The sequence below is a fragment of the Salmo trutta genome, chromosome 38 (genome assembly GCF_901001165.1).
Source record: "Salmo trutta chromosome 38, fSalTru1.1, whole genome shotgun sequence".
Taxonomy (NCBI): domain Eukaryota; kingdom Metazoa; phylum Chordata; class Actinopteri; order Salmoniformes; family Salmonidae; genus Salmo; species Salmo trutta.
Genome location: NC_042994.1, coordinates 26,731,813 through 26,759,407, shown reverse-complemented (window position 1 = coordinate 26,759,407; position 27,595 = coordinate 26,731,813). Strand labels below are relative to the sequence as shown.

Sequence of the window (27,595 nt, the reverse complement as noted above, 5' to 3'; positions counted from 1 at the left end):
GAGTCTCTCCAGATCAGAACACCAGATGGTACAGCTTGGTCTGGTCTAGCATACAGCTTGCTCTATCGGGGTCTGGGCTGGGTTTCTGTAAAGCACTTTATGACAACAGTGACATCAGCATCCATAATGATATGTGTCTGTGTCCCTTCTTCATGGTTACCAGGACAACGTTAGCCCTTCCTCCCTCCCGGAGTCCCCGTGTCATGCCTCTCCCGGTAGCACCTTACTGCTGGGTATGAAGAGGTTGTCTGTGCTGCTGGTGGACTGCAGGAAAACAACGGGGCTGCGTGGAACTGTGAGAGGAGGAGAAGAGAAGAAAGGATCAGATTTGACTCATCAAAGTAAGTGCTGTAGTTTAGTTTGAACAAATCAAATAGATCTGCCCACTAGTATCTGTTCCCAGTAGGGCTGTCCCCGACTAATACAAATCTTGATCGATTAATTTTTTTACGTGTATTTTTCCATATATATACACCATTCTGCCTTACTTATGTGGAATGCCAATTTATCTTACAATTTCTACTGATCTGCGTGCCAGTTATGGTTTTCATATGCACATTTTCGTGGAACATTTTAATTTCATTTATAATAACGACTTCATATCTCAAAATCATTGTCATGTGTTTAATCAAAATTCTATCTAAATGAAAATGATAAAAACCTAAAAAGTATCTTCTGTTTCCAACTATGTAAAAATAGCCGACATAAAGCCAACAAATAAAAACATTGCAGCCTGCAGGTAGAAAATATCCTGATAAAAATAAATATCCTATAAATCACATTGACTATGCATGGCCTGTCTGCAACCAACTTGAAACATTGTATCAACTATTAACATGGTCTGGCCCGAAGCTTGTGCTAGCAAACTTGTAACATTGCATAAAATATTCTGGATCCTCAGAGTTTCCCTGCACCAGTGAGCTCAGGACAGACAAACACAGCTGTAGGCTATTTGCACAAGGGATAAGAAGCAGTGCTTGACTTGGGCAAGAGCTCACTGGAGCTGAGTAGCGACACCTCAAATGTTCCTCTAATAGAATATTAGCTAAGAAGTATAGTGGTGCTCCTGCACCTAAATATAAACAGTACCAGCACCAAAAATGAGTGCCGGAACCTATTTCAGTCCAAGTCAAGCACTGATGAGAAGTAGGTAGGCCCATTTTATGACGTTTCCTCTGGATCAGAGCGTTACATGTTTCCCTTTCACGCTGAGTGGTTAATCAAAAGGGAGAGGGCTGTAAAGATTTTTCATATACATTGAGGAACTATTGTAATTCTCAATGGATGTAAAAACAGACTTTGTTTGCTTGCTGTTTTAGGTGAAGAAAACATTACGTTGAGAAGCTCCACAGGTCAATAGTGGTGGTGCGTTAAGCCAATCATAAATTCTGTCAAATTGGCGGGAGAGAGGTGAATTGTGCGTCTGGGCGCTGCATGGTTAATCTGACGTCTGCATTGACCATACAGCATTTACGCTGATACGGCCTCTTCAGAAGTCAGGGCATTCATACTTCTTGCGCTTTGTGGAGCAGTGCAGAGCTGTTGTCAAGGAAGTGAGTTTGTTTTTGTACAGGATGTACTGTTGACACCCTGTGGAATCCATAGGAATTGCATCAGGAAGCTATTTTACAATACGACCTTTCTCTTGCATTTCTAAGAGGCTGGTCTTTCCAGAAAAAAATTAAAAATCAGTTTTTTTTCTTTGGATTTTCTCCTACCAGATCTATTGTGTTATATTCTCCTACATTATTTTAACATTTCTACAAACTTCAGAGTGTTTTCTTTCCAATGGTACCAATTATATGCATATCCTGGCTTCAGGACCTGAGCTACAGGCAGTTTACTTTGGGCACGTCATACAGGCAGGGAGTGGAGAAAAAAGGGGGCCTATCCCTAACGGCATGTGCGAGCACACTTGTCCGGTTCACCTAGCTGAGTTAAAAGCAAAATAATATAAAAAATAATAATCAATATTCTATTTAAACTTTCTGTGTCTGTTTATTTACCAATTTTGATGTCATATATTGAATTTGGATTTACTTCCAAAGTCAATAATTGAAACCAACCTAATTGAATCTATGACATCCACATTCCATTGATGCCCTGCTAACCCCATATCAGATGTGGATGTGGAGATCAATAAGGATGTTAATAGAGCTAGATCAGATTTGATAAATTCCCTTACAACCCCTAAGAAGTAGATCAGATTTGGATTGGATTCGGATGTCATTTTGTTCAATAAGGATGTCTAGATGAAATAAGGATGTCAAAAATCTAGATCAGATTTGGATAAATTCCCTTACAACCCCTAAGAAGTAGATCGGATTGGATTCGGATGTCATTTTGTTCAATAAGGATGTCTAGATGAAATAAGGATATCATAAATCTAGATCAGATTAGGATGTCAAATAACAGCACAACAACATGTAAAGTTCAATAGGATTTTTATTAGCCTACAGTACTCTACAGCCACTCTGCTCTGAGGGATCTATATTAAACCTCATACAAAGACTTAATAGGAAGTTTCATCATGTGGACTTCATACATGTCTGTCTAACTAAACACTGTATTTGACAGGAGAGAGATCAGACTCTCACGCTGACAGTGGTAAGAGTCCTTCAGGGGATCCAGACCCAGCGACGTCCAAACCAGCAGGACGACACCACTGCTCCCAGTGTGGAAAGAGTTTTAACCATTTAGGGAACCTGAAAACGCACGGGAGGACACATACAGGAGAGAAGCCATACCACTGCTCCCTGTGTGGAAAGCGATTCACCCATTCAGGGAGCCTGAAAGCACATTCGAAAATACACACAGGGGAGAAGCCTTATCACTGCTCTCAGTGCGGAAAGAGATTTATCCAGTTAGGGAACCTGGAATCACATGAGAGAACTCACACAGAAGTAAAGAGGCTTTTCCACTGTTCTCATTGTGAAAAGACTTTTAAGAATTTAGGGAACCTGAAAGTGCATGAGAAATGCCATACAGGGGGGAAGCTTTTCCGCTGCTCCCAGTGTGGAATGATATTTACCCAGTTTAGGCACCTGACAGACCATGAGGTAACACACACAGGGAAGATGCCTTACCACTGCTCCCAGTGTGGAAAGGCATATTTTACGTCACATGCACTTAGTCTTCATGAGAGAACACACACAGTGCTCCCGCCCTTATCTCATATTTTTGACTGAAAATGTGTTTTTGTTTATGCCACATTAAATCAAATTGTAGAAAGTATACTCAACAACAACAACAAAAATGTTACCCTCTGTTTCTACTTGAAAAACATGTTAAAACAATTATTTAACCTTAAATTCCTCTTACTACCAAGTCAAATAAGAACTCCCAATAATATTTTTCCAATCAAGTTACAGAGCTCTACCAGGCGGTTGAGAAGTCAAGAGGCTCATACCTACAATGTCACATTTAGAATGACATTTTGCAAAGTATTTTTACTGATCTAGATAATATCATATACATTACTTTAGGTATGCTTCAATGGCTTTTATACATAGTTAAGCATTGTTAAATGAGGACTGATCTCAAACGTGGAACAACGTATGGTAATATTCAGTTACATTTGAAATGTATGTGTTTTTCCAGGTGGTGTATACAGTAGTAGTCACACAAAATGGCTTTCTTGAATTTCAAATGGTCTAGGTTCTTCCACCACATTTCCCCCATCTTCAGACTACATTTTACGGTAATATATGACAGTGACGTTTTTTTATTACTATTACAGACTTTGTTTTATAGGCCTATAGTCTGAATATTGATTAATTGACGCCATGGGGCATGAAATGTGGATACAACCACTTATGTTCCGTAGTAGTAGTAGTCTGTTAATCATGTCTGTCTCTAGTAGTAGCAGCTGTAGTAGTAGCTATGTGGTGTGTGCCATTTTAATCAATCCGGTTTTTAGTGAAGTAGGGAACAGGAGAGTCTAATAGCGGCCTGTTTGGTGTCACGGAGAGAGAGAGGGTTCAGTTTGTTCTCTGGTTGGAGGGAGCCAGTCTGTAAACTAGGAGTTCTTCAGGGATTTAACAAATGTCAGGCAGATCAGCTCCTGTTCTGACATGAAGGCTTCCTGGTAGCTGGTGTACAGTTACGACCGGCCTAGAATTATTCTGCTGCAGGGCTCTCTTCTGGACACTCTCCAGCTTGAACGGTCAGGGTTTGAGTGAGGTCAGGATGTGACCATGGTATGCTAGGGTGACAGGCAGTGACAGCATACTTCAGAACTGGTCTTACACTGGTCTCTTGAATGATGTTTACATACTGCTTTACTCATCTCATATGTATATATTCTGTATTTTATTCTACTGTATTTTAGACAATGCCACTCCGACATTACTCGTCCTAATATTTATATATTTCTTAATTCCATTTTTTTTACTTTTAGATTTGTGTATATTTTTGTGAATTGTTAGATACTACTGTTTGGAGCTAGGAACACAAGCATTTCGCTACACCCACAATAACATCTGCTAAATGTGTATGTGAACAATAACATCTGCTACAAAATGTGTATGTGACCAATAACATCTGCTCCAAAATGTGTATGTGACCAATAACATCTGCTTAATATGTGTATGGACCAATAAAATGTGATTTGATATCATACGTAGCCGATGTAGATGCCTAGTTGGTCTGCTTTGGTTACAGGGGCCCTGGTCAGGACATCAACCTGGCTGCTCCAGGCCAGGTCCTAATTATATATGGAGTGGATCTGACTTTTCAGGAACACAAAGCATGTTAGATATCACTGTTGGAGCTAGGAACACAAAGCATGTTAGATATCACTGTTGGAGCTAGGAACACAAAGCATGTTAGATATCACTGTTGGAGCTAGGAACAAAGCATGTTAGATATCACTGTTGGAGCTAGGAACACAAAGCATGTTAGATATCACTGTTGGAGCTAGGAACACAAAGCATGTTAGATGTCACTGTTGGAGCTAGGAACACAAAGCATGTTAGATATCACTGTTGGAGCTAGGAACACAAAGCATGTTAGATATCACTGTTGGAGCTAGGAACACAAAGCATGTTAGATATCACTGTTGGAGCTAGGAACACAAACATGTTAGATATCACTGTTGGAGCTAGGAATACAAAGCATGTTAGATATCACTGTTGGAGCTAGGAACACAAACATGTTAGATATCACTGTTGGAGCTAGGAATACAAAGCATGTTAGATATCACTGTTGGAGCTAGGAACACAAAGCATGTTAGATATCACTGTTGGAGCTAGGAACACAAAGCATGTTAGATATCACTGTTGAAGCTAGGAACACAAAGCATGTTAGATATCACTGTTGGAGCTAGGAACACAAAGCATGTTAGATATCACTGTTGGAGCTAGGAACACAAAGCATGTTAGATATCACTGTTGGAGCTAGGAACACAAAGCATGTTAGATATCACTGTTGGAGCTAGGAACACAAAGCATGTTAGATATCACTGTTGGAGCTAGGAACACAAGCATGTTAGATATCACTGTTGGAGCTAGGAACACAAACATGTTAGATATCACTGTTGGAGCTAGGAACACAAAGCATGTTAGATATCACTGTTGGAGCTAGGAACACAAAGCATGTTAGATATCACTGTTGGAGCTAGGAACACAAAGCATGTTAGATATCACTGTTGGAGCTAGGAACACAAAGCATGTTAGATATCACTGTTGGAGCTAGGAACACAAAGCATGTTAGATATCACTGTTGGAGCTAGGAACACAAAGCATGTTAGATATCACTGTTGGAGCTAGGAACACAAAGCATGTTAGATATCACTGTTGGAGCTAGGAACACAAAGCATGTTAGATATCACTGTTGGAGCTAGGAACACAAAGCATGTTAGATATCACTGTTGGAGCTAGGAACACAAAGCATGTTAGATATCACTGTTGGAGCTAGGAACACAAAGCATGTTAGATATCACTGTTGGAGCTAGGAACACAAAGCATGTTAGATATCACTGTTGGAGCTAGGAACACAAGCATGTTAGATATCACTGTTGGAGCTAGGAACACAAACATGTTAGATATCACTGTTGGAGCTAGGAACACAAAGCATGTTAGATATCACTGTTGGAGCTAGGAACACAAACATGTTAGATATCACTGTTGGAGCTAGGAATACAAAGCATGTTAGATATCACTGTTGGAGCTAGGAACACAAAGCATGTTAGATATCACTGTTGGAGCTAGGAACACAAAGCATGTTAGATATCACTGTTGGAGCTAGGAACACAAAGCATGTTAGATATCACTGTTGGAGCTAGGAACACAAAGCATGTTAGATATCACTGTTGGAGCTAGGAACACAAAGCATGTTAGATATCACTGTTGGAGCTAGGAACACAAAGCATGTTAGATATCACTGTTGGAGCTAGGAACACAAAGCATGTTAGATATCACTGTTGGAGCTAGGAACACAAAGCATGTTAGATATCACTGTTGGAGCTAGGAACACAAAGCATGTTAGATATCACTGTTGGAGCTAGGAACACAAAGCATGTTAGATATCACTGTTGGAGCTAGGAACACAAAGCATGTTAGATATCACTGTTGGAGCTAGGAACACCAGCATGTTAGATATCACTGATGGAGCTAGGAACACAAAGCATGTTAGATATCACTGTTGGAGCTAGGAACACAAAGCAAGTTAGATATCACTGTTGGAGCTAGGAACACAAAGCATGTTAGATATCACTGTTGGAGCTAGGAACACAAAGCATGTTAGATATCACTGTTGGAGCTAGGAACACCAGCACAAGTTAGATATCACTGTTGGAGCTAAGAACACCAGCACAAGTTAGATATCACTGTTGGAGCTAGGAACACCAGCACAAGTTAGATATCACTGTTGGAGCTAGGAACACAAAGCATGTTAGATATCACTGTTGGAGCTAGGAACACAGCATGTTAGATATCACTGTTGGAGCTAGGAACACAAAGCATGTTAGATATCACTGTTGGAGCTAGGAACACAAAGCATGTTAGATATCACTGTTGGAGCTAGGAACACAAGCATGTTAGATATCACTGTTGGAGCTAGGAACATATCACTGATGGAGCTAGGAACACAACCATGTTAGATATCACTGTTGGAGCTAGGAACACAAACATGTTAGATATCACTGTTGGAGCTAGGAATACAAGCATGTTAGATTTGTTTTTTTATTTAACTAGGCAAGTCGGTTAAGAACAAATTCTTATTTACAATGGCGGCCTATACCTGCCAAACCCGGACGACTCTGGGCCGTATCTCCACACAGTTTGCGAACAGGCGCACGTGCTCAGTGGATGTGGTTTAATGTAGTTTACAATGGAAGTTACCTGCTGCAGTGTATCTCAGAGTTCTGTGCTCAGCTCTTTTCCCTGCCAGTTACTCTCTGTGTATCATACAATGCGTCCATATGGCAGAGGGAGAAACATAAATAACTAGAGTGCAGAGGCCTACCCACCGTCCCTCCATAGATGAAGCCCCCATTTGTGCAGAAGTCCACCATTCGATCCCTATGGGGAATCTTTTTTTTGTTCATCAATATAGCCACGCAGCACACTGAACATCCCCTGTTCCCCGTTTCATGCTTGGGAATCGTGAGACAGAACAATATGTCCTCGCAAATAGAATCCCCCGACATGTACAGGGAACAAAAAAGTAAACGCATGGGCATCTCGGCCTTGACAGCTAACGTCCATTTGGAGAGCGTAAACTGGGGAGTTTTGGACTCGTTCAGTCAGTTTCCTCTTCATTGCTAACAATAACATAAATGATTTGTTTACCAGTGTTCTCTGATAAAAGTATTGATGTGAGTTTCTGTGCCTCCCCACACATTGTTTTCACCATATCAATTGCGGCCGGTAATATCAAAGTCTCTGCAGTAGTGTGTGGTTTCATAGCGTAGCAGACATAGTCATTCACAGTGAGAATGATTCAATAGTGTGTAGTTTCTAGTCATTCACAGTGGGAATGATTCAATAGTGTGTGGTTTCATAGCGTAGTGGGCCTAGTCATTCACAGTGGGAATGATTCAATAGTGTGTGGTTTCATAGCGTAGTGGGCCTAGTCATTCACAGTGGGAATGATTCAATAGTGTGTGGTTTCATAGCGTAGTGGGCCTAGTCATTCACAGTGGGAATGATTCAATAGTGTGTAGTTTCATAGCATAGTGGGCCTAGTCATTCACAGTGAGAATGATTCAATAGTGTGTAGTTTCATAGCGTAGTGGGCCTAGTCATTCACAGTGGGAATGATTCAAGTGCACCGGTCAGGCCTTTTCCCTTTGATCTAAGGGCCCTCTGGTTGGATCTTTTAGATTTGAATCAATTTCATTTAGATTAAGGTTACCCACATTACACTGATTTTGAGATTTAAAAAAATAAGATATAATATATATATATTTTTTTTTCCTCCTTATTTTGGAAATTCTCTAGCGACCCCATTTTAATATCAGGCGAATATTAGGTAACACTTCATCTTTTAAGTTCCGTTATTCAACCAAGCTTCAAAGACTTACATTTTGGCGAGCACGAATGACTAGCTCACAATTTTAAACAAAACTGTTCATGAATTTGTTTAAAAATATTTATTTGATGGTTAAAGTAATTGACCCATTGTCAAACGCACTGTTAAATGATTTAACAATTTAAAGTATTTTATGATGTGAACCTTTTGTGAACCCGTTTTTTTGCCTTTGGGATTTGGGCATCAGACTTCAGAGCCTTTTATTGCAAAGTTGGGGGTTGCATTTTGGGGCGGCACGGAGAGGCCGGGCCTCCGCAACGGGCCAATCAGGGTGGTGCAGAGATGGCGTCCAATCCGCAGACGCAGCTGCTGGCTTTATAAACTTCACATAGGCATTTGGCGGCTATACTTCGACTGTGTAAGAAGGAAGCGCCATGGCCAGAACCAAGTAAACCGCTCGCAAATCCACCGGTGGCAAAGCACCCAGGAAGCAGCTCGCCACCAAGGCTGCGCGCAAGAGCGCCCCGGCCACCGGCAGCGTGAAGAAGCCTCACCGTTACATGCCCGGCACCGTGGCTTTGAGAGAGATCCGTCGTTACCAGAAGTCCACTGAGCTGCTGATCCGCAAACTGCCCTTGCAGCGCCTGGTGAGAGAAATTGCCCAGGACTCCAAGACCGACCTGCGCTTCCAGAGTTCTGTCGTGATGGCCCTGCAGGAGTCTAGCGAGGCCTACCTGGTCGGCCTGTTCGAGGACACCAACCTGTGCGCCATCCACGCCAAGAGGGTAACCATCATGCCCAAAGACATCCAGCTGGCCCGCCGTATTCGCGGAGAGCGCGCTTAAACGATGACCTGATCTCCAAAATCCCTAAGAGCCACCTCCCATATTTCCGTCAAAAGGGCACACTTGTTCCATTTCTACACGTCCCTCTACATTTCCCACCATGTATGTTGTTGACGAACACGTCGTGTTCCCTACTCTCGAGTCACTACATACCGTGGTTCGATTCCAGACTGTATCACAACCGGCCGTGATTGTGAATAAGAGTTGGCTCTTAGCTGACTTGACTAGTTAAATAAAGGTCACATAGAAATGAAAGCTGCGTATTGCTAAGTTTACTTGGCGGATTTCTAGCTTCAATATTATCTGCTAAAGAGAGGGATGTGACCACTAGAATGTGATTAGATGTATATTAGTATGCCTATAGTAGAACAGTCAAAGGTTTTACAAAGGAGGGGAAAATACACTAGCAGTAATGATATAGGGCAAAGAGTCCCAATAACAGTGTTGGCATGGAGAATTGTCACTACGTAGCGAAGAAAAACATTGCATGCCAACTGACTTTGAAAGTCCCATATTGCAGTGCTGCTGAGAGACTCATGCTGAGGGGAAAACTTTCCCGTGGAGCACGGAGGCCATCTAGTGGTTAAACGCGGGTACTGCCAACGCGTGAGCACCTCATAGTGGCTCCCTATCGGTATTTGATCTTCAGCCCAGCGTTTCCCAAACTCGGTCCTCGGGTCCCCAAGTGGTGCACGTTGTGCTTTTTGAGAATCCAATTGCTCTTGTAATGTAACATCAAAAAAAGCATCAAATAAAATCACCAAACAGTACAATGTAGAAATGTTCCCTTTTGTATAAAGTGTTGTTTTGAAGGCCCCGTTGGGAGTCTGTCAATTGCTTTGTGAAAATCGCCATTCCATCATTCCCGTCTCATGTGACCGTTGAAGACGGGTCACAATCCTTGGTGGCAAAAACTCCATGTATTGATCAGATGATTACAACGTGCGTTGGGATGCTAGCGGAAACTTTAACATTCGTAATAAGCATGGTAACAAGCATTCATTGTTACACCCCTGTAATTACAGACAGCAATTACCACCAGTTAGATGTTACTATTACAGAGTAACTAGGAATTATTGTAATTTATTACAATATTTGTTACAGTGTAATTACATATGTAATTGCAGTGTACTAAAACAGACGTTCAAATGAAGTGCTACCGAATATTGAAAGGAGGGGACGCTTTCAGAATGAAAAAGGAGGAAGAGGAGGAGATAGAAGCTTTCAGAATGAAAAAGGAGGAAGAGGAGGAGATAGAAGCTTTCAGAATGGAAAAGGAGGAAGAGGAGGAGATAGAAGCTTTCAGAATGAAAGAGGAGGAGATAGAAGCTTTCAGAATGGAAAAGGAGGAAGAGGAGGCTGTCACATTGAAAGAAGAGGAGGATGTTATAGTGAAAGAAGAGGAAGAACCTTTTGGAGTGAAAGAGGAGGAGGAGGAGGAGGAGAGGAAGATTAACACCAGTGAGTTGCGTCATAAAAACAGGGGCACAAATTCTGCACTTGTTGAACTAATGTGTTGTTCAGTACTGTAGGAATTTCACTTGTTGAACTAATGTGTTGTTCAGTACTGTAGGAATTTTATAGGGGCAATCTGTGATTGGTACATGCATTTTTGGTAAATGTGTTTTTTTGCAATGACTTACGACAGAATAAACAACGTAGTGAATATTTGTCTTATCTTCGTTACTCACTCCAGTCAGCAGATGGCGACTTAAGTCTTTCAGTTGATGCCTCTTGCGTGACGTATAATCTAGTGGACGGGAAAGGACACTTCAATAACAACACGGTTACTGATTCAACCATCTCGCTAGTCAACATAAAACTTAATATTGAATCTTTTGCTATTTTTGTGTATATTCATCTCAGTGTTTTAAACACACATTTGGTTAAGTATCTACTGGTTAAATGAACATAATTTACTTGTTACATTTGCAAATGTGTTAAGGTTATTTCTGAACCTAGCACTAGGCTAGTCGCTAGCTAACATCCCCGGACCATGAGCACACTTAGATACTCCACCCCTGCTAAAGAAGAAGAGGTCTGTTGCACAGAGAAAGAATCTCTGGGGCTGAACTTTGTCGTGAAAGAAGAACATGAGTATATTACAATGAAAGGAGATAAAGACGTTTTTAGAATTAAACAGGAGAAAGAGGAGGCTATCATATTGAAAGAAGAGAAAGAACCTTTTGCAGTGAAACGGGAAGAGGAGGTGCTCACATTGAAAGAGGAGGATGTTACAGTTAAAGAAGAGAAAGAAACTTTTAGAGTGAAAGAGGAAGAGGGGATAGAGGCTGTCACAGTGGAAGAAGAGGAGGTAGAATATTTCAGAATCAAAAAGGAGGAAGAGGTAGAACCTTTAAGAATTAAAAAGGAGGAAGAGGTTATCTCATTGAAAGAAGAAGAAGAGGAGAATGTGACAGTAAAAGAAGAAGAAGAACCTTTTAGAGAGGAGGAGGAGGCTCTCTCAATAAAAGAGAAGGAGGAAGGAGAGGAGGAGGAGACAGAAGATCTGATTAACACCAGTGAGTATTGGCTTAAAAACAGGGGCACAAACTGCCCTTGTTAAACTACATTTACGTTTTTTACATTTACGTCATTTAGCAGACGCTCTTATCCAGAGCGACTTACAAATTGGACTAATGTGTGTGTGGTTTTAAATGAGCATTCTACTGAAGTTATACACATGACTTGTTAAAGGGACATGCATTTTTTACTTTTAAATTAATTGTATATAGCCTACCACAAACTTACACCAAACTTTGCCCCGCCCCCCCTATGCTTTAGCAGCGAACAACGCAGACGGAATCAAATCAAATATTATTTGTCACGTGCCAATTCCAAAAGGTGTAGACCTTACCGTGAAATGCTTACTTACAAGCCCTTAAACAATGAAGTAAATAAACTAAAGTAAAAAATAAAATTAAAAGTAACACAAGGAGGACGCACGGCACTCGACCTTCGCCTCTCCCGAGTCCGTATGGGAGTTGCAGCGATGAGACAACACTGTAACTACGAATTGGATACCAGGAAATTGGGGAGAAAACGGGGTAAAAAAGAACAATAACAAGGCTATATACAGGGGGCACCGGCATCGAGTCAATGTGCAGGGGCAGAGGCCAGTCCAGGCAATTTGTACATGTGGGTAGGGGCAAAGTGACTATGCATAGACAAACAGTGAGCACCAGCAGTGTAAAAACAAAGGGGGGTGTCAATGTAAATAGTCTGGGTTTCCGTTTGATTAATTGTTCAGCAGTCTTATGGCCTTGGGGTAGAAGCTGCCAAGAAGCTCTTTGGACGTAGACCTGGCGCTTCGGTGCCGCTTGCCGTGCAGTAGCAGAGAGAACAGTCTATGACTTGGGTGACTGGAGTCTTTGACAATGTTTTGGGCCTTCCTCTGACACCGCCTAGTATATAGGTCCTGGATGGCAGGAAGCTTGGTGCCAGTGATGTACTGGGCCCTACACACTACCTTCTGTAGCGCCTTACGGTCGGATACAGAGCAGTTGCCATAAAAGGCAGTGATGCAACCAGTCAGGATGCTCTCGATGGGGCAGCTGTAGAACCTTTTGAGAATCTGAGAACCCATGCCAAATCTTTTCAGCTTCCTGAGGGGGAATAGGTGTTGTCGTGCCCTCTTCACAACTGTCTTGGTGTGTTTGGACCATGTTAGTTTGTTGGTGATGTGGACACCAAGGAACTTGAAGCTCTCAACCCGCTCCACTACAGCCCCGTCGATGTTAATGGGGGCCTGTTCTGGCCTCCTTTTCCTGTAGTCCACAATCAGCTCCTTTGTCTTGCTCACATTGAGGGAGAGGTTGTTGTCCTGGGACCACACAGCCAGGTCTCTGACCTCCTCCATATAGGCTGTCTCATCGTTGTCGGTGATCAGGCCTACCACTGTTGTGTCGTCAGCAAACTTAATGATGGTGTTGGAGTTGTGCTTGGCCATGCAGTCGTGGGTGAACAGGGAGTACAGGAGGGGACTAAGCACACACCCCTGAGAGGCCCCCGTGTTGAGGATCAGCGTGGCAGATGTGTTGTTCAGGATCAGCGCAGCAGATGTGTTGTTACCTACCCTCACCACGTGGGGGCGGCCCATCAGGAAGTCCAGGATCCAGTTGCAGAGGGAAGTGTTTAGTCACATGGTCCTTTGCTTAGTGATGAGCTTTGTGGGCACTATGGTGTTGAACGCTGAGCTGTAGCCAATGAACAGCATTCTCACATAGGTGTTCCTTTTGTCCAGGAGGGAAAGGGCAGTGTGGAATGCAATTGAGATTGCGTAATCTGGATCTGTTGGGCCGGTATGCAAATTGGAGTGGGTCTTGGGTATCCGGGAGGATGCTGTTGATGTGAGCCATGACCAGCCTTTCAAAGCACTTCATGGTTACCGACGTGAGTGCTATGGAGTGGTTGACATTTAGGCAGGTTACCTTCGCTTTCTTGGGCGCAGGGACCATGGTGGTCTGCTTGAAACATGTAGCTATTACAGACTCTGTCAGGGAGAGGTGAAGACACTTGCCAGTTTGTCCGCGCATGCGCCGAGTACACTTCGTGGTAATCCGTCTGGCCCAGCAGCCTTGTGAATGTTGACCTATTTAGAGGTCTTGCTCACATCGGCTACGGAGAGCGTGATCACACAGTCATCCAGGAACAGCTGGTGCGCTCATGCATGCTTCAGTGTTGCTTTCCTCAAAGCGAGCATAAAAGGCATTTAGCTCGTCTGGTAGGCTCATGTCATTGGGCAGCTCGCGGCTGGGTTTCCCTTTGTAGTCTGTAATAGTTTGCAAGCCCTGCCACATCCGACGAGCACCAGAGCTGGTGTAGTAGGATTCAATCTTAGTCTTTTATTGATGCTTTGCCTGTTTGATGGTTTGTGTGAGGACATAGCAGGATTTCTCATAAGCTTCCGGATTAGTGTCCCGCTCATTGAAAGCGGCAGCTCTAGCCTTTAGCTCAGTGCAGATGGTCTAAGACACTGCATCTCAGTGCAAGAGGCATCACTACAGTCCCTGGTTCGAATCCAGGCTGTATCACATCCGGTCGTGATTGGGAGTCCCATAGGGTGGTGCACAATTGGCCCAGCGTCGTCCGAGTTTGGCCATGGTAGGCGGTCATTGTGAATAAGAATTTGTTCTTAACTGACTTGCCTAGTTAAATAAAGGTTGCACACACACACACACACACACACACACACATACACACACCACACTGACCAAAAAGTTATTTTGTTGGCATTTACGTATGTCCCCATTACCAGTAAAACATCATCAAAACCCATTTCTTTCACTTCTGTTTCGTTGTTCATTTGTTCAGTCGTTTCATTCTCAACCAGGATTTCTCATACTATGGAACGCCGTTTGGGTCTTTGCATATCAAATAACACTATTTGACGTGTCAAATAAGCTTGTTGACCAACCAGGACCTGAATATGACTGCACGTCACATAGTTATTACACATTGATTACACTATCACTCGTATTTCATATGTCACAACGATTCATCGATACGTATGCTATGATCCTGGTAAAGTTGTCTCGCGCACCTACAGTGCTGGTCATAAAAAAAAGCTAGCTAGCTCATGGATGCAAACAATGTTCATCCCCAAAAACATAGCAAAACGACAATCTGTTTCAGTAGCTATAATGTTAGCTTGCTAACTATATAGCTAGGTGTCATCATCTAAAATAACCCCCATTTATAAGACAGTTCTTATGTGATTAATGGTGGTTGGACCCATCTATGTGAAGCTAGCCACAATAAGGATTAGCCGCAATAGTGGACTTTGCGGTTAGCCTTTAAAATTAAAGTATGGCATAATTCTACTTTTTGTATTCATTTGCATCACTGTCAATGACATACTTTTATTTTGAAGGCAATCCGCAAAGTCCACTATTGTGCCTAATCCTTATTGTGGCTAGCTTCACAACATATAACCCGGTACGGTTGAACCTCACTAGCCAGATGAAGTTAGCTGGCTGCTTATAACGTTAGCTTTGGGCAACAGGGTTAAGTAGCTGGCTAGCTAACGTTATTTATTTTCATGAACTAAAGTTCAATTTCAATAGGCGAACAACAAGTGGCAACCTAGCTAATACTTACTCACAAGGATTCCTAAATAATTGCTAAGAATAATGAAAATGACTGCAGTTTTATACTGGTCATTGTTTTCAGGCTGGTTGTATTGTTGCTAGTGAGGTACCAAGCTAAAGCTAGCTACCCCAGAAGTTGCGATCGAACAAATTATGTTTTATTATTGTAAACACATTGTTAGTGTCCGGTGTTTGCAGACTTTTTTGTACAGCTTTGACAGTGCTACTGTATCTTTTTTGACACTCAAAGACACAAACGGCGTTCCATAGTATGTATGTGGTGAAGCTAATAGCAGTGACGCTATTGCTGTGTAACTCCGGTAGGGCAACATCTGAAAAATAGCGCACTTGGTAGTGTGTACCGGTGCTCGACCAGTCGGCGAAAGCCAACATAAACCACGGCAGAGAACAGTTGCTTGTCAAGGGCAATGAATTCCATTATCTTGGCTTTAATGGATTTCGCCTTTGAGTTGTCTCGCTGAAATGTTCTTACTCTTTCAAATGACTGCTCAACTTGTTGACTGCCTAATCCACACAGCAGACATTGTGGGCTAGGTTAGGAATGCTGTGTTGCACGTGTAGCGCAACATTTTACATGGCTTCATTACGTCATGTACAGTTGAAGTCGGAAGTTTACATACACCTTAGCCAAATACATTTAAACTCAGTTTTTCACAATTCCTGACATTTAATCCAAGTAAAAATGTCCTGTCTTAGGTCAGTTAGGATCACCACTTTATTTTAAGAATGTGAAATGTCAGAATAATAGTAGAGAGAATGATTTATTTCAGCTTTTATTTCTTTCATCACATTCCCAGTGGGACAAAAGTTTACATACACTCAATTAGTATTTGGTAGCATTGCCTTTAAATGACAGAGCTGGTGTAACTGAGTCAGGTTTGTAGGCCTCCTTGCTCGCACACGCTTTTTCAGTTCTGCCCAGAAATGTTTTATAGTTTTGAGGTCAGGGCTTTGTGATGGTCACTCCAATACCTTGACTTTGTTGTCCTTAAGCCATTTTGCCACAACTTTGGAAGTATGCTTGGGGGTCATTGTCCATTTGGAAGACCCATTTGCAATCAAGCTTTAACTTCTTGACTGAAGTCTTGAGATGTTGCTTCAATATATCCACATAATTTCCCTTCCTCATGTTGCCATCTATTTTGTGAAGTGCACCAGTCCCTCCTGCAGCAAAGCACCCTCACAACATGATGCTGCCACACCCGTGCTTCACGGTTGGGATGGTGTTCTTCGGCTTGCAAGCCTCCCTCTTTTTCCTCCAAACATAACAATGGTCATTATGGCCAAACAGTTCTATTTTTGTTTCATCAGACCAGAGGACATTTCTCCAAAAAGTATGATCTTTGTCCCCATGTGCAGTTGCAAACTGTGGTCTGGCTTTTTTATGGCGGATTTGGAGCAGTGGCTTCTTCCTTGCTGAGCGGCCTTTCAGGTTATGTCGATATAGGACTCGTTTTACTGTAAATATAGATACTTTTGTATCTGTTTCCTCCAGCATCTTCACAAGGTCCTTTGCTGTTGTTCTGGGATTGATTTGCACTTTTCGCACCAAAGTACGTTCATCTCTAGGAGACAGAACGCGTCTCCTTCCTGAGCGGTATGACGGCTGCGTGGTCCCATGGTGTTAAAACTTGTATACTATTGTTTGTACAGATGAACGTGGTACCTTCAGGCATTTGGAAATTGCTCCCAAGGATGAACCAGACTTGTGGAGGTCTACAATTTGTTTTCTGAGGTCTTGGCTGATTTCTTTTGATTTTCCCATGATGTCAAGAAAAGAGGCACTGCGTTTGAAGGTAGGCCTTGAAATCCATCCACAGGTACACCTCCAATTGACTCAAATTATGTTAATTAGCCTATCACAGCTTCTAAAGCCATGACGACATTTTCTGGATTTTTCCAAGCTGTTTAAAGGCGCAGTCAACTTAGTGTATGTAAACTTCTGACCCACTGGAATTGTGATACAGTGAATTATAAGTGAAATAATCTGTCTGTAAACAATTGTTGGAAAAATTACTTGTGTCATGCACAAAGTAGATGTCCTAACTGACTTGCCAAAACTATAGTTTGTTAACAAGAAATGTGTGGAGTGGTTGAAAAATGAGTTTTAATGACTCCGACATAAGTGTATGTAAACTTCTGACCTCAACTGTACATACATTTTTAAAAAGGCACACGTAGTCTCCATATCAATGCATACACACAGACTACCTAGGTCCAATAGGGGAGAGGCGTTGTGCCGTGAGGTGTTGCTTTATCTGTTTTTTGAATCCAGGTTTGCTGTTTATTTGAACAATATTAGATGGAAGGAAGTTCCATGCAATAAGGGCTCTATATAATACTGTACGCTTTCTTGAATTTGTTCTGGATTCGGGGACTTTGAAAAGACCCCTGGTGGCATGTCTGGCGGGAAAAGTGTGTGTGTCAGAGCTGTGTGTAAGTTGACTATGAAAACAATTTGGGATTTTCAACACAATGTTTCTTATAAAAAGAAGAAGTGATGCAGTCAGTCTCTCCTCAACTCTTAGCCAAGAGATACTTGCATGCACAGTATTAATATTATCCCTCTCATTACAATGAATTACAATGATGTCACAGTAGTGTCACCAGTAGTACATTTACCGTTAATTAGCATAATTTCTAATATACAATATTTGTTTGGTTACGGTAATTTCTGTTAATGCATTCACTATGCTATTACAGTCTTACCATTGTCATGGACACGTTGTTTGCAGAGAGCACTATCTAGGCTACACTTGTGAGAAAAAAGTGAGGGTTTATTTCATTGCATTTACGAGTTTTATTTGGAGCGCTCCTGTGAATCTTGAGTAAGGACACTCGCCTGATTACACATAGAAGTAGGCCTGTAAAATACCTGGCCTGATTATACATAGAAGTAGGCCTGTAGGCTACCTGGCCTGATTACACATAGAAGTAGGCCTGTAAGGCTACCTGGCCTGATTACACATAGAAGTAGGCCTGTAAGGCTACCTGGCCTGATTACACATAGAAGTAGGCCTGTAGGCTACCTGGCCTGATTACACATAGAAGTAGGCCTGTAGGCTACCTGGCCTGATTACACATAGAAGTAGGCCTGTAAGGCTACCTGGCCTGATTACACATAGAAGTAGGCCTGTAGGCTACCTGGCCTGATTACACATAGAAGTAGGCCTGTAGGCTACCTGGCCTGCGCGCAAATGTAGGCCTATAAATGTGCACATTTTGGGGGTCTGATACTATTTCTGATTGTCTTAACTCACCATAACTGCGGAGCTTCTCAAAGTCATTTTTTTTCTTCGCCTCAAACAGCAAGTTAACAAGGTCTGTTTTTATTAACATCCATTGAAAATGATAACAGTTCCTCAACGTAGCCTATTTAAGGAATCTTTTCAGCTCTCTCCCTTTGGAAAACCACTCATCATGAAAGGGAAAAATGTCCTGCTCTGATCTGGTGGAAACGTCATAAAATAGGCCTACCTGATTACTAATTATCCCTTGTGCAAGTAACTCACTGGCACGTAAAACATCCAGAAGACAAACTGAGCTCCGTACCCAATGAGGAGGGCTCCATATAGCTCCACATTGACATGATTGGTTGACGGTAGGTGAGGGCGGGAGGTCCTGGATTAACACAAAAACTCACTTCCTCGACAACTTCCTTCACAACAGCTCTGCGCTGCTTGGCGAAGCGCAAGAAGTATGAACGCTCTGACTTCTGTAGCGTAAATGCTGCACGGCCAATCAGCCGTTGGATTGACCATGCAGGGAATTTTAGTATTGTAGTACCGTCTAGGGGTCTGGGTAGTATTAGCTGGCTGGTTGGATGAAGTCAGACACTAACGTCTAAGGGCTCTGGCTAGAGGGATGATGTCAGATGCTAACGTCTAAGGGCTCTGGGTAGTATTAGCTGGCTGGAGGGATGAAGTCAGACACTAACGTCTAAGGGCTCTGGCTAGAGGGATGATGTCAGATGCTAACGTCTAAGGGCTCTGGGTAGTATTAGCTGGCTGGAGGGATGAAGTCAGGCACTAACGTCTAAGGGCTCTGGCTAGAGGGATGATGTCAGATGCTAACGTCTAAGGGCTCTGGGTAGTATTAGCTGGCTGGAGGGATGATGTCAGATGCTAACGTCTAAGGGCTCTGGGTAGTATTAGCTGGCTGGAGGGATGAAGTCAGACACTAACGTCTAAGGGCTCTGGCTAGAGGGATGATGTCAGATGCTAACGTCTAAGGGCTCTGGGTAGTGTTAGCTGGCTGGAGGGATGAAGTCAGACACTAAGGGCTCTGGCTAGAGGGATGAGGTCACACGCTGATGTAACAATTGCTTACCACCATGGGCTACTGTATGCTGAAACTTAAACTCTATTGGACCAGTTAGTTTCTCTACTGGAGCAGTAGGGAGAAATGAAAACCGCACAACTGAATAATTTAGGGAAAAGGATGCCCGGCTTGTATTTGGTAAATACAAATTCTTACAAAAAATCAATCACCCTGAGTAAATATTTATATGTGAAATTTGTACAATGAGCTCAATATAAATTAAATACATCAACAGCGCAATAGACTTAGATATCGGCCATGTATCCCACCTTATGTTGCACATTTTGGGGAATATTCAGAGGTGGAAACTTTCCGTGGGAATATATGGGAAGTACCGGAAATATTTGGAAATTAATGTTAATACCATTTAAATGTAAATGTTTTTTGCATTGGATATATTTATCATATGGAGACAGAAACATAAACCTTTTACCTTATCATAAGTAGACATAATTGCAAATGATTAAATCCTTCCAATAGAAATAAAGAAGTCGGTAATCGGTGAGGATGACGAATGGTTCCTTGGCGCCCTCCAGCCAGTGTCTCCACTCCTCTATTGCCAACTTCATCGCCAGGAGCTCACAATCACTGACGTCGTAATTCCTCTCTGCAGTGGACAGTTTCTTAGAGTAAAATGCACATGGGTACAATTTCTGTGGATTACCCTGTTGTTGAGACAGAACTACCCCCCACGCCCACCTCTGAAATGTAATTTCTGTGGATTACCCTGTTGTTGAGACAGAACTACCCCCCACGTCCACCTCTGAAATGTAATTTCTGTGGATTACCCTGTTGTTGAGACAGAACTACCCCCCACGCCCACCTCTGAAATGTAATTTCTGTGGATTACCCTGTTGTTGAGACAGAACTACCCCCCACGCCCACCTCTGAAATGTAATTTCTGTGGATTACCCTGTTGTTGAGACAGAACTACCCCCCACGCCCACCTCTGAAATGTAATTTCTGTGGATTACCCTGTTGTTGAGACAGAACTACCCCCCACGCCCACCTCTGAAATGTAATTTCTGTGGATTACCCTGTTGTTGAGACAGAACTACCCCCCACGCCCACCTCTGAAATGTAATTTCTGTGGATTACCCTGTTGTTGAGACAGAACTACCCCCCACGCCCACCTCTGAAACGTAATTTCTGTGGATTACCCTGTTGTTGAGACAGAACTACCCCCCACGCCCACCTCTGAAACGTAATTTCTGTGGATTACCCTGTTGTTGAGACAGAACTACCCCCCACGCCCACCTCTGAAACGTAATTTCTGTGGATTACCCTGTCGTTGAGACAGAACTACCCCCCACGCTTACCTCTGAAACGTCCACCACCACCACAAAGGGTATCGTGGGATCTGGGTGTTTGAGCAATGGGGTGTAGGTGAAACGTCCCTTGAGTAGACAGAAGGCCTCGTTGGCTGCTGGGCTCCACACAAACCTACGGGAACCAACTTTGAGGAGAGAGGTGAGAGGAGCGGCGATGGAGCTGAAGTTCCTAATGAAACGGTGGCAGAAGTTGGCAAACCCCAAAAACCATTGTAACCCCTTTATGGTGGTTGGGACTGGCCATGACCTGACCGCATCTACCTTCTTGTCGTCCATCCTCACTCCCTGCGGGCTTATTTGGTAGCCTAAGAAGGAGACAGCCCTCTGATGAAGTTGGCACTTCTCAGCCTTGGCGAACAGGTGGTTAGCCAGGAGGCGTTGCAGGACTGCCCGAACGTGAGTGATGTGATCCTCCAGGGTAGCTGAGTAGACCAGGATGTCATCCCTGTAGCTCCCTGTCGCTCAGTTGGTAGAGCATGGTGTTTGCAACGCCAGGGTTGTGGGTTCGATTCCCACGGGGGGCCAGTACGAGAAAAAAAAAAATGTATGAAATGTATGCATTCACTACTGTAAGTCGCTCTGGATAAGAGCGTCTGCTAAATGACTAAAATGTAAATGTAAAAATGTCATCGATATACACGACCACCTGGTGTCCGAGCATGTCCCTGAACACCTCGTTAACGAATGCCTGGAACACTGACGGAGCATTGGCTAAGCCAAATGGCATCACCAAGTACTCGTAGTGGCCAGACATTGTGCTAAACGCAGTCTTCCACTGATCCCCCCTCCTGGATGCGGATGAGATTGTAAGAACTCCGCAGGTCCAGTTTGGTAAAGAACCGGGCCCCGCGGAGCTGTTAGATGGCTGCCAGCACCAACGGAAGAGGGTACCGATACTTCGTGGTGATTTCATTGAGTCCTCTGTAATCAATGCATGGACGTAACCCTCCATCCTTCTTGGCCATGAAGAAGAAACCAGCCGACGCAGGAGAAGTGGACGTGCGGATGAAACCTTGTTGGATGTAATCCCTCTCTGCCCTCCGGTGGAGGATCGAAGATACATTTAAAACAGAGCCATGAACCCCTCCATATGAATCTAGCTCCTCCTCTCCTCTCTCCCAGACTGCCGTGGCACATTCCAAACGCCCGCACAGTCAGCAGAGAAATAACCGTGGCAACCTTGGACATCTCGGTGGTGGGAGCTCCCATCCGGTGCGTAAAGTAGAGGGAGCACTGAAATAGGAAGCCACGGCATTTAAAATGGGGTGCCGTCGTATTTATCCAGGAGGGACAAATGGGCATCGCTGACCTGAGCGGGTTGCTGAATGGGCTGTTTTTGGTAGCTCGACTGGTTGTAGAGTAACCTCCGGGGAAAAACTAATTCTGATTGTCAGGGCCTGGCTCCCCAGTGGGTGGGCCTATGCCCTCCCAGGCCCACCCATGGCTGCACCCCTGCCCAGTCATGTGAAATCCATAGATTATGGCCTAATGAATTTATTTAAATTGACTGATTTCCTTCTATGAACTGTAAATCTGTAAAATATTTGAAATTGTTACATGTTGCGTTTATATTTTTGTTCAGTATATATTGAAAGCAGGTGCTTCCACACAGGTGAGTCAATGTGCTAACACGAGGTACCAGAATCTCGCAGTATCCCTTTAAAGCCACAGTGTAAGATGTTTACCATCAAAGAGTGGGCCACCAACAAAACATTATTACCAATGGATCAAATGCAGCCTATGACATTGATTGAAATACTGCAGTCCTCAATATCTATTATTATAGAGCTCTGCTCAGCCAAAAAACATGACATTATCTATTATTGTAGTCCTCTGCTCAGCCTGTAACATGACATTATCTATTATTATAGAGCTCTGCTCAGCCTAAAAACATGACATGATCTATTATTATAGAGCTCTGCTCAGCCTGTAACATGACATTATTATTATAGAGCTCTGTTCAGCCTAAAGACATGACATTATCTATTACTACAGAACTCTGTTCAGCCTTAAAACATGACATTATCTATTATTATAGAGCTCTGTTCAGCCTGTAACATGACATTATCTATTATTGTAGAGCTCTATTCAGCCTTAAAACATGACATTATCTATTATTATAGAGCTCTGTTCAGCCTAAAAACATGACATTATCTATTATTATAGCGCTCTGCTCAGCCTGTAACATGACATTATCTATTATTATAGAGCTCTGCTCAGCCTATAAACATGACATTATCTATTATTATAGAGCTCTGCTCAGCCTGACACATGAGATTCCATGAGAGCAAGATTCTAGTTGGAACTCTACATCTTTTGTTTTTCAAATTACACCAAGATTCTTTTTAAATTAGATTTTTTTTGTAAACTGGCCTCAGGTTGAGGGATCTGATTTGGATTCAACCTCCTAGCAAGAGAGTTGTGGAGGTTTCATTCAGGTCTCTATTTAAATAAACACTCTGTCTTTGGCAGGAGAAAGACCAGACTCAGAGGAACCAGAGACGTCCAAACCAGCAAGACGACACAACTGCTCCCACTGTGGGAAAGGGTTTAACCAGTTAGGGGACCTGAGAAGACATGAGAGGACACACACAGGTGATAAACCTTTCCAATGCTCCCAGTGTGTAAAAAGTTTTTCCTCATCAGGGTGCCTGAAAAGACATGAGAGGACACACACAGGAGAGAAGCTTCATCACTGCTCCCAGTGTGGAAAGAGATTTACTCAGTTAGGGAGCCTAAAAATACATGAGAGAATACACACAGGGGAAAAGCCTCATCACTGCTCCCAGTGTGGAAAGAGTTTTAACCGGAAAGAATACCTGAAAGAGCATGAGAGAATACACACAGGAGAGAAGCGAGATAAACCTTTCCAATGCTCCCAGTGTGGGAAGAATTTTTCGTTGTTAGCGATCCTGAAAATACATGAGAGAATACACACAGGGGAGAAGCGAGATACACCTTTCCAATGCTCCCAGTGTGGAAAGAGTTTTAACCTGAAAGGACAACTGAAAAAGCATGCGAGAATACACACAGGGGAGAAGTCCTACCACTGCTCCCAATGTGAAAAGAGTTTTGCCTGGTTAGCTGACCTGAGAAGACATGAGAGGACACACACAGGAGAGAAGCCTCATCACTGCTCCCAGTGTGGAAAGAGTTTTAATCAGAAAGGAAAACTGAAACAGCATGAGAGAATACACACAGGAGAGAAGCCCTACCACTGCTCCCAGTGTGAAAAGAGTTTTAGCCAGTTAGGTCACATGAGAAGACATGAGAGAATACACACAGGAGGTAAGGATGTAGGCTGCTGAACAGTGGGACATAGGACAGATGTACGCTCCTGAACAGTAGGACATAGGACAGATGAAGGTCCAATACATGGTGGTACAGCAGTCCCCAGCGACTCTGAATGTTTCTTGACTTTCCAGTGTTTTCCCTACTGCATGTATTATAAAGGATTGTGTCCAGAGACTGAATGTGTCTTGTGTATTGACTTTCCAGTGTTTTCCCTTCTGCATGTATAATAAAGGATTGTGTTTGTGGATTTGTTTGCTGGGTGCAGGGTTTTGGTTTGTGCCCAATGCACATCTGATTCAAATAACCAACTCATCATCAAGCTTTTCTTATTTGAATGGGATGTGTAGTGTTAGAGGACCTGAAATCACATGAGAGAATACAGAGGCTTTGTTCTGACTGTTGTTTTTGACTGAGAATTGTTCTGATTTTTCTCTTTTCCTTTAAGTTGTTGAAATGTTCCAGATTGACTGACCTTCATGTCTTAAAGTAATGATGGACTGTCGTTTCTCTTTGCTTATTTGAGATGTTCTTGCCATAATATGGACTTGGTCTTTTAGCAAATAGGGCTATCTTCTGTATACCACCCCTACCTTGTCACAACACAACTGATTGGCTCAAACGCATTAAGAAATTTCCCAGATTAACTTTTAACAAGGCACACCTGTTATTTGAAATGCATTCCAGGTGACTACCTCATGAAGCTGGTTGAGAGAATGCCAAGAGTGTGCAAAGCTGTCATCAAGGCAAAGGGTGGCTACTTTGAAGAATCTAAAATATATTTTTATTTGTTTAACACTTGTTTTTTCATAGTTTTGATGACTTCACTATTATTCTACAATGAAGAGTATGGTTACAATTTAAAACTCTTGAATGAGTAGGTGTGTCCAAACATTTGATTTGTACTGTACCTTGTCCATAATATAGAGGCCTATGGGATATTCATTGAAGAGGTTAGGAAGGAGGATGGTAAATGTGATCTGCATATTGGCATACCTTTGTATGCCTCCTCGTCTGTATACCTGCAGACGTAGACACAAAAATGAGCCGTTCAGTCATTTGCACCCAATACAGCTAGCCTTCAACATATTCTAATCTCTTTGTTGATTGATATGAATTGAATTTAGTTAATTTTCTGTTTTAGAGGGGCCCCTGTGTTGCGGATCAGCATGGCTACAGACGTGAGTGGTACTGAGCGGTAGTCATTTAGGCAGGTTACCTTCGCTTTCTTGGGAACGGGGACTATGGTGGTCTGCTTGAAACATGTAGGTATTACAGACTCAGTCAGGGAGATGTTGAACATTTCAGTAAAACCCTTGCCAGGTGGTCCACGCATGCGCTGAGTACACGTCCTGATAATCTGTCTGGCCTCGCGGCCATGTGAATGTTGACCTATTTAAAAGTCTTGCTCACATCGGCGTCGGAGAGCGTGATCACACAGTCGTCCGGAACAGCTGGTGCTCTCATGCATGCTTCAGTGTTGCTTGCCTCAAAGCGAGCATAAAAGGCATTTAGCTCGTCTGGTAGGCTCGCATCACTGGGAAGCAGCTTGGTAAATTGACAGTTATGTTAGAAGCCTAGAGGTTTTTTTCCCAGGCGATAACAGGACTACACTGATAACTCCAGCTTGGTTCCTATGTTTCCTGGCTCCCCAGTGGGTGGGCCTATGCCCTCCCAGGCCCACCCATGGCTGCGCCCCTGCCCAGTCATAAGAAATCCATATATTAGGGCCTAATGAATTCATTTCAATTAACTGATTTCCACACAGTTGAGTCAATGTGCGAGGTACCAGAATCTCGCAGTATCCCTTTAAAGCCACAGTGTAAGATGTTTACCATCAAAGAGTGGGCCACCAACAAAACAGTATTACCAATGGATCAAATCTATGACATTGATTTAAATACAGTAGTCCTCAATATCTGTTATTATAGAGCTCTGCTCAGCCTAAAAACATGACATTCCATGAGCGCCAGATTAGAGTTGGCGATAATATACTGTGTAATATCTGCTATGACACTTTTATCTAAAGCAACTTAGTCATGCGCGCATACATTATAACATATGGGTGGCCCCAATGGGAATCGAACTCAGGACCTGTGGCATTGCAAGCACCATGTTCTACCAACTGAACCACAAGGAGCTCTACAGTTGTTTATAAAAACAAATAATTGTTTAAATTATTAAATGTTTGAACACTGGCCCTGATTTGGATTAAACTTCATAGGAAGTCAGTTTTGTCACGTGGAGGTTTCATTCAGGTCTCTCTACTTAAATAAATACTCTGTCTTTGGCAGGAGAAAGACCAGACTCAGAGGAACCAGAGCCAGAGACGTACAAATCAGCAAGACGGCACCACTGTTCCCACTGTGGAAAGAGTTTTACCCGGTTAGGGTCCCTGAAAGTGCATAGGAGATTGCACACAGGAGAGAAGCCTTTTCAATGTTCCCAGTGTGGAAAGAGTTTTTCCGAGTTAGGGCACCTGAAAGCACATGAGAGAATGCACACAGGGGAGAAGCCTTATCAATGCTCTCTGTGTGGAAAGAGTTTTTCCTTGTTAGCAAGCCTGAAAAGACATGAGAGGATCCACACAAGAGATATGCTTTTCCAATGCTCCCAGTGTGAAAATTGTTTTTCCTTGTTAGCAAGCTTGAAAAGACATGAGAGGAAACACACAGGTGATAAGACTTTCCACTGTTCCCAGTGTGAAAGGAGTTTTACACGGTTAGGGAACCTGAAAAAACATAAAAGAATACACTCAGGAGAAAAGCCTTTCCACTGCTCCCAGTGTGGAAAGGGTTTTACAGAGTTAGGGAACCTGAAAAGACATGAGAGGACACACACAGGAGACAAGCCTCATCGCTGCTCCCAGTGCGGAAAAAGTTTTACCCAGTTAGCACACCTGAAAGTGCACGAGAGAATCCACACAGGAGAAAAGCCTTACCAATGCTCAGACTGTGGGAAGACCTATTCCTCATCACGGTCACTTAAAAGTCATGTGAGAATCCACGCAGGAGGGAAGAAGTCTTACCCTAGTTTGTAAATTGATATATTTCACATCACATTGAGTTCATTTCTTCTCCTAGTGGGTAAATTGATATTTCACATCACATTTTGTTAAAATGAACCAGATAACATACTGAGTGCTCCCATTGTCTTATATTGTTGACTGAGAATGTGTTTACTTGTTTATACCATATGAAATTAAATGGTACAAAGTATACTCAAA

General features: G+C 42.8%; 2 protein-coding genes across 2 annotated transcripts; both read left to right on the top strand.

Annotated features, from left to right (window-relative positions):
* Window positions 1-27,595, top strand: LOC115178218 (gastrula zinc finger protein XlCGF17.1-like). The gene is made up of 4 exons (XM_029739315.1): window positions 1-28; window positions 164-341; window positions 23,551-23,673; window positions 26,664-27,595. The coding sequence occupies exons 1-4, from the start codon at window positions 26-28 to the stop codon at window positions 27,407-27,409; spliced, it is 1,050 nt and encodes a 349-aa protein (XP_029595175.1). The 5' UTR covers window positions 1-25; the 3' UTR covers window positions 27,410-27,595.
* LOC115178242 (histone H3-like) lies at window positions 8,834-9,338 on the top strand. Its single transcript, XM_029739341.1, has one exon. It carries the CDS (start codon window positions 9,033-9,035, stop codon window positions 9,315-9,317), a length of 285 nt encoding a protein of 94 aa, XP_029595201.1. The 5' UTR covers window positions 8,834-9,032; the 3' UTR covers window positions 9,318-9,338.